Here is a 12,133-nt window from a genome sequence, read left to right on the forward strand (position 1 = left end):
TGCTGGAAACGCTAAGGGCCTTTAGAATCAGCAATTTGGAAAACATTTGTTTTTTTTTTTTCGGTCCTCTGCGGTGGATGAGGGAGGAAGTGGCGGTGTTTTCAGCTGAGGCTGGTGAATGTTACCTGCTGCGTGTCGGACCGGAGAGAACGAGCGGATCTCCGAGCTCTGAGCTCTCTCACCGGAGGGTAACTACCGGTGTCCTCTGTTTGATGGGCCTGCGTGACAGGAGCAAGCGAGCGCATCTCCCTGAAGCCGAGACAGGTGGCCGCCGGTGAGTGCGCAATGGGCATGCACAGTATGGGAGAGTGATCTTTAGCTGCCTTTAACAATCTGTGACCGCTTTCTAAGGACGGAAATACTATTACCACAGGAAATACACTGGTGGATATCAGAGAAATACTCAGTCTGATAAATAAATGTGTGAAAGGCACCTAGGGCGGTCCTGTGAGGGAAGGTAAAACTCAGGGAAAGTGTTATTTTGGGAGAAGAAGGGGTGCACCACGCATTTACAAATGGATGTAAGGCCCATTGATTTTGTGTGTTAGTGGTATACCCAACTTAGCACTTTCCCTGGGGTTGGTTTGGAAATGTTTCTTGACTTTTTTCCAGGAAACTTGAAATCAATTTCAAGCTCCAGCAAACGTTGATTATTTCTTATTTATTTATTTTTTTTGGGCTAGGTGCACTTTAAACTTCCTAGAACTTCCAACCCCCACCCCCCAATTACAAAAAAAAAAAAAACAAAAACTATACAGGAGTGGATTAAGTTTTATAAAAAAAAAAAAACCCTGTAAAGTACGTCACATGAACACATTTAACCATTCTTGAAAACTGCTGGCAGTTTTGTCAAAGGTGGGTTGTTATCTTTAAGTTTTGAATAAAAACAAACTCTGCGGTCTGAGCGCAGTGATAGTCCGCAGTGCTCATTACTTTTGTCAGATGTGTTGAGCAGGTTTTCCGTGGCTGGTGTGAGCAAACACCCCCTCCCCGCGCGCGCGATCCGATCTGGCTCGGTTTCCACCGGCGCACGTTCTGGGGTTCATCTTTTCTAATGACCCCCCGCGGCTGCGCGGGGTCAGCCCCGCTGCTCTAAGGGCCCGTGGAAGGGCTTCCGTGGAACTCGGACGCTGGAGACGCCCTCTGCCACAGCCCGTGGGGTGGAGGGTGCCCCCTACTCTCCCTGTCTCAGCCACCCCGCTCCCCTCCACCACCCGACACAGACAGAGAGACAGAGAGAGAGAGAGCTTCTAACAATACATTCTCTCGCACGTGTGGGGGCGTGTGGCCACGCTTCTCCGGGAACAGAATGTGAGAAAGTGTTCCCACAAAGACAGCAACCTCCTGACAAAAAAAAAAAAAAAAAACTGAGCTGGCTCTGCCGACCACACTTCATGGAAACACACGCATCTATTGTTCGTGTTTGGTGTGTTTGCCATGTTTTGTCAAGCCTTTCTGTCAAAAGCCCAAAATGGCAAAACTATCCATTTCATGCCGTGTTACCCTGCCTGTGCTGAATTTCAAAGGCACTCTTCAAAACTACATGTGCTATGAATGCATGTCAGGGACTCCTTATCAGAGGGGGGGAATCAGTATGGGCAGGAGCTCAGAAGTGATGGTCACATAAACGTCTTTCCCAGAGTCTGGTTTGTGAATAAGTGAACCAGGATCTCAACACAAAGTAATTTGCGTGCCATTCTGTCTGCTGTGGCTCATTTTTCATGATGGCATCCATCAAGGCCACTGCCCAGTGTAATTTTCAATGCAAATAGCATGGTGTGTTTTAGTATGGAGCAGGTCTGCCGTTAGCCTTATGGGAGACTGCTGTCTTGTTGGCCAGTTAGCTGTGATAGTTCTTCAGTCACTGCTGTGTCTGGACAAGGGAAAGAGGATGAAAGCTTCACCATTTCTGGACACTAAAATTTAGTAACAGTTATTTTTTGCCTGTAAAAGCATATATACTTAACTGTAATATCAACATTCAGTCATTTTCCCTATTAACAGATGGCATGGAGACACACACACAACTCCTGATAACTGCACACGCTTGGGACCACAATGAAATAATGAACTCGCGTGATGCATGCAACAAAATGGAGAACGCAAGGACCCAGTGTGCAATTACAGGGAGGCGATGGCAGTATAATTTAGGCAGAGTGTTCACAGTCGGAATTTTTTGTGGATGAAAAATGGCCGTTTCCTCCCCTGATTGGGACACATTTGGAGTGTAAGTGTGGCTGGAACCGTTTCATAGCCGGCGTTTGGTGCGCTCTACCCTTGGTAAGCTGTCAATGTGAATGTGAGTGCGCATTCAGTCATCCTGTCAGATGCAGTAAAGATTCTGAGTGACTGACTCCAGAGTCGGTTGTAACAGGGCCAGACTCTATTTAAGCATCGCTGCAAAAAAGAAAAAAAAAAAAGCCCCACAGTGCCCTTCTTTCCCCCTGTTAGAATTCACACATACAGACATCTCTGCATAATGTTAAAAGTGACGTCTGGCCCAGTAAGAGCCCTGACAGTGATCGACAAACAAAGAGCTCTTTTACCTTTTTTATACATCGTCTGCTGCGCTCAACGGAGATCAAGCGCCCGGTTTTCCAAAATAGTATAAAATCAATCCCAACTTTCAAAGAAGCTGTTACATTAGGTGATATTTCCATAAGAGGCTTTCTTGGAAGACACGGCCCAGGTATTATTGACAGCCAGTCAAGTTTTCCCTCCGTCACACAAAGTGACAGGGCCGCCATTGCCTCTCTGTCTTTCTCTCCCCCCTCCCTCTCTGCAGAGACATTACACTACATGAAATATGGAGGTGATATTTCGTCCCTATTTTTAGATCATTTTTAATTTTTCCCATCAAACAGACCTCCATCAAACACCTGTCCCGCCACGGCAGCCGAGCTTCAGCCTCTAATCTGTGTCATATTTCTTGAGATGGAGCCCGTTCCTTGATATGCCTCTGAAGTTTCCTCACGTGTCATTGTGTGATTATCCGGCATTTTGATGTTCCCCGTTCTACCTTAAAGCGACGCGTCAGGCTCTTTAGCCTAAGGTATTCACCCACAGCCAGATCCGTCTGTCTTCTCAATTTAGACCTACCAAGTCAAACTTTTTTTTTTCCCGGTTCTTACAGCCTGTGGTGTAATCCACACAGGAATCGGTTCGTGTGCATCGAGTGTTATGATGCAGAAGAAAAGTGTCAATCAGGACGGTAATAAGAATGACAGACATCAAGTGCTCCCGTTTCTCTTAATTCATCTCCAGCCGGCCTCCCTAGAGCTACCTGGGTCTGTTTTCTAAAGAGAGAAAATTGGGGAATGTATTTGGTTGGACGTACCAAGTGCTCACCAGTCAGTATCTTAAAGGGCAGCCGCTCGGTGCTTTCAACCAGTCATCCCAGGGTCTAATTGGTGGATGCTGATTTACTTTCCCCAGATATCCTTAAATTAATCTCAATCTCCAGTCTGAGATGCATGCGAAAGTCTGACAGCGAGCTCGAGGGATTGGTAGAGGGCGACTGCAGGCCCCCTCTAAGAAACAGCAACTGACAAAGAAACGGAGGAAGGGAAAAAGAAAAATTGCTCCGTCGCTCTCTGCACCTGTTCCAGGCGGCCGGGCCCGTCGGGAGGCCGCCCGGGCCCCGAGAAAACGCCGCCAGGCTGGGTGACGCATGGCTCCGCCGTTCCTGTCCCCTGACCCCGCGCGGGGAGCAGCCGAGCTCTCTCTCCCCCCCACCCCCATCCTCGCCCCTAGAAGCCGGGGTGAGGCCGCCGCGGTCTCCGGCGAGGTCCTCGCGTGCGCTGACCGTAAAAAAAAAGTTCATCAAAGTAATGAGGCGCGGAGAGCGATGTGCGCTCGCGGGGCGCGGCGCGGCGCCGCTGGCGGGAAATGGGGAAGCAGCTCCAGCTGTGACAGTAAAACAGCAGGTGGACGCCATCATTAGGACTGGCAGATGAGGCGGGGGGCCGACATCCGGCCCCTCACAACTCCCATTTGCTCGCCTCGAACCACCGTACCATGGAAAATAGCCTCCATTTGGGCGGATGTCTTTTCGCGGGGCGGCGCGCTGCAGACACCGGCGGGAGGCGGGCGGGAGTCTCCTGAGGACCTCTCCTGGGCCTGCCCGCCTGCTCGAGCGGCGTGGAGCGCGGAGGAAAAATAAGACAGGCCTTTCGCTCTCCTGTTCTGCTGGGTGGATTTTTAGATACACTTGATTAAAATTTCATTTGTCTGATTAAATTCAGTGCTCTTTCATTCTTGAACTTTCTGGGGAAAAAAAAGCGACGTGGTTCACGAGCAGTTTTCCTTGTTGTTTTGTATTTCTTTATAAATCTGTTGTCTGTGACCAAACAGCACTGGAATCTTTCTTGTTCCCTCACTAAACTAGATGCTCCCTGAAAGTAACAATGTCTCCTTCGTTTCACCACTAGATGGCGAAAAGGCTGTAATTAGGGAACCATAAATGCAGTCGCAACCCCTGAACGGTGTCTGTTTTTGTACTTGCTTCAAAGTGGTTTGATGTATATGTGTATGTGTGTGTGTGTGTCTGCGCCTATAGCTTCATGGTCGCATGAAAGCTGTGTTTAATTTGTTTAATATCAAACGAATGCATATTCTTCTTCAGATTGAATTAAACAGTGCTTTGTCAGCCATCAATGTTCTTTTAAAGGGATTGTACTAGATGTAATGGGGTCACAGGGAAGGTTCCTTAGGTATTTAAAAAGGTGCATACAAGTTTTACATTATCAGTAACCCTCGTCCCTGGGTCTTATTTTCTCCCTATTAGAAGGGGCCCATCTCACGTACGAGACGAACACAGGATGAATTGAAACCCGGCAGCGAGTTCTATAAATACGCACGTCATTCATAAAGCTTCAAGGTAAAATCCGTTCGACCTCAAAAGAATGCCAATCAGACAATTAGGGTGATAAATTAGATGACCTGTTTCTTCTGGCTCACAGTTCTCCAATCAGCAGATGCATGTCAATATTTGTGATAAGACGCCGACCACTTAAACAGTAGCAGCTAAGATAGATAGATGGGACATAGCTGTACAAGAGTCAGTACATTACACATTTAAATGGCTGGGATTCATATTCATCAGCATTATAGCGGGAGACGCACCGGCCTTTTAATAGGCCTCAGGTATAAATTATTTAATAGAAGTCGATATGTTGACTGAAGGTCAGATCACCTGTTATTTCACGGTTTTGCTATACATTTTCTTGGCCAAACTCATAACAAACTCATAACGAATTCTATGGAGAAGTGACATCTCTGCTGTGAACCCTGTGAGGTGAGTGTTCTGACCTTCGAGCACTCCATCTTGTCTGCTCTGAGTTATTTGCCAACATTTGGTGAAATATGAAAGACAAATGGGGAAATACAAAACATATGACAACATATACAACACATTTATTAATTACATCAATGTATTTCATGAATGCAATTGGATGCCTGTGTTGTGGGCAATGATTTATAATGTAGGGGATTTAACAAAAGCGTTTGAAATCTCTCTGCCCTGCTATTGTCATATTGAACACAACAACTATATGCAGTCATGACATGTTTTCTATGAATTGCTTTTTTTCTGTATCGGAATTGTGCTTTTTAAATCTCATCAGCTGAATACCCAGCTCATGTGTGCATTTTGACCTGAATGGCACATGATGAAAATAGGATGCAGGACACGCCAAACCCAAAGCTGCTTTAGCTGGCACTAGTTGCTTTGGGTGCCAGCTTGTTGTGTTTGGGTGTTAATTTGTTGGTGTTATATATTTCCTGTCTTGCAAGTATTGTGGGACTGAAGTGCATTTGGAGATGTGATTGCATGACGACATCGTGACAACCCTGGTAATCCTGGGTCTGCTCTAGGGTCAGATTTTTCAAGCACGAGTCTAACCCTAACCATTTAAAAGCTAAGCCGCGAAACCGATCCTAGACCAGCACGGTGTAACCATGAGGCGGAAAGTGCGGCGCCCCGCTCAGGAGGAGCCAAGGACACGTGCTCCCCGCCCCTCCACCGCGTCACTCGCCAGCCGCGCGATCACAGAGCTCAAACCCCCCTGGCCAATTACCCGTTTGGGCACAGTTTCTCTGTTGACTCACAGTCAAACAACGGAAAAAAAAAAGTTACAGCATGCTGTGTTTATTTACAGCCCTAATCAAAACCAATCTCCGTCGCTGTGCTGAAATGTTTTTGTTTTCAGTCTTTAAAGAAGTTCAAAGAGGCTCAGATTTCTGCAGACGGTTTGCCATGTGGAATGGCGAATGGAATGTAATGGATATTCCATCAGCGTGCGATTGGCTGAAAGTCCATTTAATATTCTTCAGCCTTCATCCTATAGACTGTGCTGTAGCCACTCTGGCTTCTTTTTGCCCTCAGTAACTGATCCTGAATCAGAGTCAAACCTTCACACTAGATATTTGTGTTATGTTTTTAGGGTGAGCAAGGCCAGCTATGGTTGTTGTCAAGGGTATATCTAGATATATCTATATCTAGATAAATACCTAGTGTTACCTGTTATCAGGGCCTGTTTTATCAGAAGATTTTTATCACTAGCATGCTTCCTGGTCAAGCTAAGGAGTTCCTGTTACTATTTAAGTAACTTATTATAAGGAGTTCCACTGACTGAGCTTTCTGTTCAACAGTGCAGGGACTGAGCTGTCAGTGTAAAACACAGAGTCTGCCATCTTGGAGACTATTTATAGACTATCTTTATATTTATACTGACAGGCAAAAAAAGTGTGCAGAGTACATTTCCGTGTTATCATCATTGACAGAAAACATCACCGCGAGCTGGGTCATTAAGGATTTTTGAAATTATTGTCATAATAGAACATATTATCACATTACAAGCAATATTTATTCATTTAATACTGAATATGGTTAATCGTTCAGAAAGTTTATTTCAACAAACATAGTGTTGTTACACCAGAAGCAATTTTGACGTGTGATGACAATATTGCCAACATAACTAATTGAGGCTCTTTGTGTGTTCCCGGCATCACTGAGCCAGAGGTGTCTTTGAATCAGTTACGTTGATTTATTTATACCGGGACTGTAGAATTAGGGAAATGAAGACCATAGTATATATTGATATGTGATCATTTCATCCCTAAAAATAAAATAAAATCATAAACAACGTAAATCTGCTTTCTCTCCTGGCTCATGATTAAAGTACCGGTACATCATTATTTGCATCATAGATCTAACGAGGTGTAGCATGTCGATTAGTTAGAGGGGATAATGTGAAATCCAAACCATTCGTTTTATCTATGATGATATTATGAACCTCCCCCAGGCCGAGAAAGTCTTATTAGTTAAATTTATTGAAAAATTGATAGGCCGAATGGCATCGCATAATGTCCTTTTATAATAATAATCAAGACACAATAATTTCTTCTTCTTTTTTTTTTTTTAAAGACCAAATGATGTTGTTTCGCCTTGAAGGCAGCACGGAGGAAAGATTCCCCGCGATAAGCTGACAGTACCCGTAGCCAAGGAATGAAGAGCGTAGAAAATGAACAGCTTGTTTAAATAGACGCGTAGCGGTCGCCCTCCCGCCTGCGATTTATTTCGGGAGTTTCACATCAGAGACATCCAGTGGGCACTGCCAGCCGTGCCATGGCATGTCTGGATTAATTCAGGGACCGAGATGAAAATCTTACAACATGCCAGCCTGATTCGCAACCCTCCCTATCAAAGAATGCTAATTAAAACCATATTTTTGCATACGCCGTGTCTTTCATGTACATATGCAAATCAAGTCTATTGCCTTTCAGCACTTAGTAATTAAGTTGGTGAAGGACAGCTGTAATACATAATTAACAGAAATGTTTGCAAGCCCTTTTTTACACTGCAACTTAAACAAGTAACAGTGAAATGTTTCACTTTAATTTTTTTTACATACAAATGCTATCTTGATTTATGTGTGCAGTCATTTATGTATTGCGCACGCTGTCACTCAGTGCCTCGGGTACACCCCCCCCCCCCACCCCCAATACCCAGAATGCCTCATTGTTTGATCTCGTCATTCTTCTCTGGTGAAGGGAAAGGCCCTTACTTTACTCCCAGGCACCATTCCGGATGGGCGGATTGATTTTAGGACGAGAGAGGGGGGAAAAAAAAAAAATTAAAAGGAAGCACTTTGAATATTTATGCGGCATGGCCGCTGGGAAGCGTCAGTGCCTGAGGAGTGGGTGACGGTGGTGACGGCTCTGCGTGGTGACAGTGATTCTTTGGGAAGTGTATCAGTGTCAGTGGCGCCCTGACGAGCAGGCCTCTCTCCGATAGCCCCGCCCCCCTCGGGGGCTCGCCATTGGCTAGAACGCTGGGCGCCGGGCCACGTGCTGCGACGGTTGAAGAACACTCCTGTCGCAACATCGCCTCCAGCACCCCCCCCCCTACCCCGTCCCCCCATCCTCTCCCTCCCCAATCATAACAACAATGTCAACCCCCTTTCCAACCAACCTTATACACGGTTAGCTGTGTGTATATCGACGCCACTGACAGCCGAAAGGATTGGAATATTGATTGGAGAATTCCTCTTGCCTTTATCCCTTTGAGGGCTCTTTCTCTCCCCCAGAAGACAGGGACACAAAGAAATCAGCGACTGTGGCCGGGCTGCCAGTGGGATGGAGGGGGACCGGGGAGAGAGCGATGGGCACTCATTATCGGAAAAATGTACACACGTCCCCGCAGAATATGCCGATCGATGCTCCCGTGGCTGCATACCACTCTCTTACTCGTTTCCGTGACAGCGTCGAGGACATAAACCAGCTTCTCCCACACGGTTGTGATGTATTGAGTTGTGCAGGTGTCTCTGATTGATACTGCAGCTAAAGCAATACCACACACGCTGGCACGCACATACACGCACGCACACACACACACGCAGTTTTGATGGAGTGTTATATTTCAAAAACATGATAATAGAATACGATCACTGACAAATGAAAAAGCAAAAGGATAAAACGAGACAGAAACAAACAGACTGCCATAATATTTGCATGGTATGCCTGTCATCTGGTTATTATAGTTTCAGAGACCATTCAGTAGACTGTGCGCAGTTAATGTTTAAGACATGGTTATGACATTGTGGTGAAGCCTGGCTATGATTCTCTCTCGCTCTTTTGTTTTAGAAGATGGCGGGGAGGGGGCCTTGGGCAGAATATGTGTGTGCCTGTGTGTTTGAGTGAAAGCATTTATGACTCCTAAAGCTGTGCTAGAATCCAAAGGCTAACCCACCTCTAAGCTCTACACAAATTCCTCCAGCCTCTGCTACGTGAAAATTACTTTACCAATATTTTAAAAAAGTTACATGAGGACAGAGACTTACATCAATGCAATATTATAACAGCAATTTCGGACAGTGTTTATTTATCAGCAGGGCATCTAGTGTTGTTTTTAGAATAAATGGAATCCAGGAACAGTGTTTGTTCGGATGTACCAGGTACTTGTTTATCGGTATTGTAAGAGTCATCCGTGGATTAAATTATGACATATTTATTGACTTTTTCTTGGAAGCTTAAGAAAAGCAATCTCAAGCTTGTTTTACATAAGTATGGGAATATACTAAGGTCAACTATAGAGTTCTGCTGTTAGAGAAGCGCCCTGCAGTATGTGCACTCAGACTGTGGCTGGTGCAGTAGGGGCGGTAGGCCGAGACGCAGTTTACTGCTGCCAACTGCGCGACTGGCCCACAGAAAGGGGTGAGTGGGGGGGGGGGGGGGGGGGGTGTTTGTGTTGCACTCTCTGCCCGCGACACACTCTCTGAAGTGTGAAAGCATCTTTTTTTTCCCTCCTCGAGTGACAGGACGCGGACGGTGCCTGAGATTTTCACCGTTATTTTGACGAACATCACAGCCAGCCCCGCGAGTCCCACCGGCGCCGCGCTCGTTTTTAATTATCGTTTATTTCGCGCGTTCGTTTGTTCTCGTTTTCATTAAAGATGGTGATTTTTCCACGGCCCTGGGGACCGCGGTGGATGCGGTGCTGCGGTGTGAGAGCTCCACGTTTGGTCTTCAGCTGCAAAAATCTGCTGCCGAGACTATCGCCGAATGCGATCGCTGGAAAAAAAGCAGCCCGCTGTGTTTGATGAGCAGATGAAAATCCATTGAAGCACGCAGAGCTTGGTGGCAAATGTTAACTCTCTCTCTCGTTCTCTGTCTGCTTCCTGCTCAGGTGGGCCTTTGTGATGAAGAAGCACCTGAACACACACCTGTTGGGGAAGCATGGGGTGGGGCGTCCCAAAGAAAGGTAAGAAACCCGGGTTCGAGGACCTGTGGGGTGGTTCATTCTCACTTCTTTGAACTTGCAGTTGACACCTACCTTGAGAGAAGACATTTAAAAAATGCAACGAGGAAACTGTGTGTGTGTCTGTGTGTGTGTGTGCGCGCACTGACAAAATCACAATGTTCGCTAAACATACACACACATATACTGTGTGTGTGTGTGTGTGTGTGTGTATATATATATATATATATATATATATATATATATATATATACATATGCATACATATATACACACACATATTTATATTTTTAGCGCACGTTGTGATTTTGTCACTGCAGCCTTATTGCAGAGGTAATTATGTGTTACCTGGCTTTGTACATAATAGCCATGGGTTCCCCTGTTGCCTATGCAAACTAGTGGACTTTATCATCTGAAAACCTGGTATAGCAACTTCAAATTGGTGGTAGTGGTAATAAGGAGCAGGATTAGCAAGTTAACAGGTTTGAATTCTGATCCACAGCTACAAGCCAGTGCAGGTTGGAGAATGTAGTTTATGATCACTGTGATCATGTTCTCTCACTGCAGTGTAATTGTGCCATATTTCTTCAGTTTATGGTACCTACATCAGTGAAAGTGATGTGATGGAGGCGGGGCGTTCCGAACATCTGTCAATCTGGCACGACAAGGCCCTCTACTTAGCATATACTGAGCGTGTCCGAAAAATACTTTCTTTTATATTGCATTTATATTACTTTACAACATTAAAAAATGTTGCAAATTATTTTTGACTTATGTAAAGTTTAAGTGTACCTCAACAGACCTTGGACTTCTATTAGACTGTATTTGTGCATAAATTCCATTTTCTGTTGTCCCATTAATCTGCGTACATTTCGTATGGGTGCTTTGTCAGGGAATTGTCGTTCATGAACAGCAGAATGGAATGACAGGAGTAGCGCTCACCCAGTGAATGCTATATACCTTTCTCACTGGGTTTGTTTCTCAAACCAAGGCCACAGAAGTGAGTAAAACGTGTCTCTGCCGTGCTGTTCAGTTGTAGAGGCATGTGCATGTGTTTGAAAACAGCCAACTTATTCAGCCTGCACCTCCCACGAGCCTGATTTCGGCCAGGTGGGGTGCCAGAACATGAGCTTAGAGATACAGGTCCTGGCCCAGGTTGAGGTATAGCAGGATGTGATGCAATTGTGGCAAAGGCCATGGCCACTTGGCAGTAAAACTGAGCGTAAGTTCTCTAGCATAAACACAGCTTTACACTTGAGAATATGAAATAAAACTGCTCACATCCACCAGTTGCACATGAAAGCATGTACAGGTATGTAGCTGCATGGCAGGTACTCCGTTTCTGAACAGAAACACATGGACGCAGACAGCTGCACAAGGAAGGTGCATGTGAAGCATCTGGGAACTTCAGAAAGACACGATCCCTCACACTCAATAATGGAAATGGAGTGTGATTTATTCATCGCAACGCCTCAGGTTTGCGTTTGTCTCGGCTCGCTCTACTAATGAAGATGTGTCTTTTCTTTTTTTTTTTTTTTAAAGGTGTACCATCATATGATTTCCTGTAAATGCCTGCGCCTTTAATGCCGTCTCCAGCTTGGCAGGTCCAAGTCTGTTATGAGGCAACCAAATAAGCAGTGACAATCGAATTAATAATGCAGATCGCTTGTGAACGCCTAAGCTTTGGGGTTTGACTGATGTATGCAAAGATGGTAATTTATAGAAATTAAATTTGTGTGATTGTGCCTGGGTGCGCTTGATAAACCAACAGACAGTGTCAGCATGGTTTCCATCTTGATAAAAAAAAAAAACAATCGAAGGACAATAAAAGATTGAGGAACAGATGAAAGGGGTACGTTTATTTGTGTATTTCTT

General features: G+C 45.3%; 1 protein-coding gene across 1 annotated transcript in view; it reads left to right on the plus strand.

Moving 5' to 3' along the window:
- The window catches only part of znf407 (zinc finger protein 407), a 168,170-nt gene that overhangs the window by 64,201 nt on the left and 91,836 nt on the right, over positions 1 to 12,133 (plus strand). The window contains exon 4 of the mRNA XM_036539569.1: positions 10,187 to 10,261. Coding sequence (XP_036395462.1) covers positions 10,187 to 10,261 — 75 coding nt within the window. The remainder of the gene's footprint in view (positions 1 to 10,186; positions 10,262 to 12,133) is intronic.

This window comes from Megalops cyprinoides, chromosome 10 (genome assembly GCF_013368585.1).
Source record: "Megalops cyprinoides isolate fMegCyp1 chromosome 10, fMegCyp1.pri, whole genome shotgun sequence".
Taxonomy (NCBI): Eukaryota; Metazoa; Chordata; class Actinopteri; order Elopiformes; family Megalopidae; genus Megalops; species Megalops cyprinoides.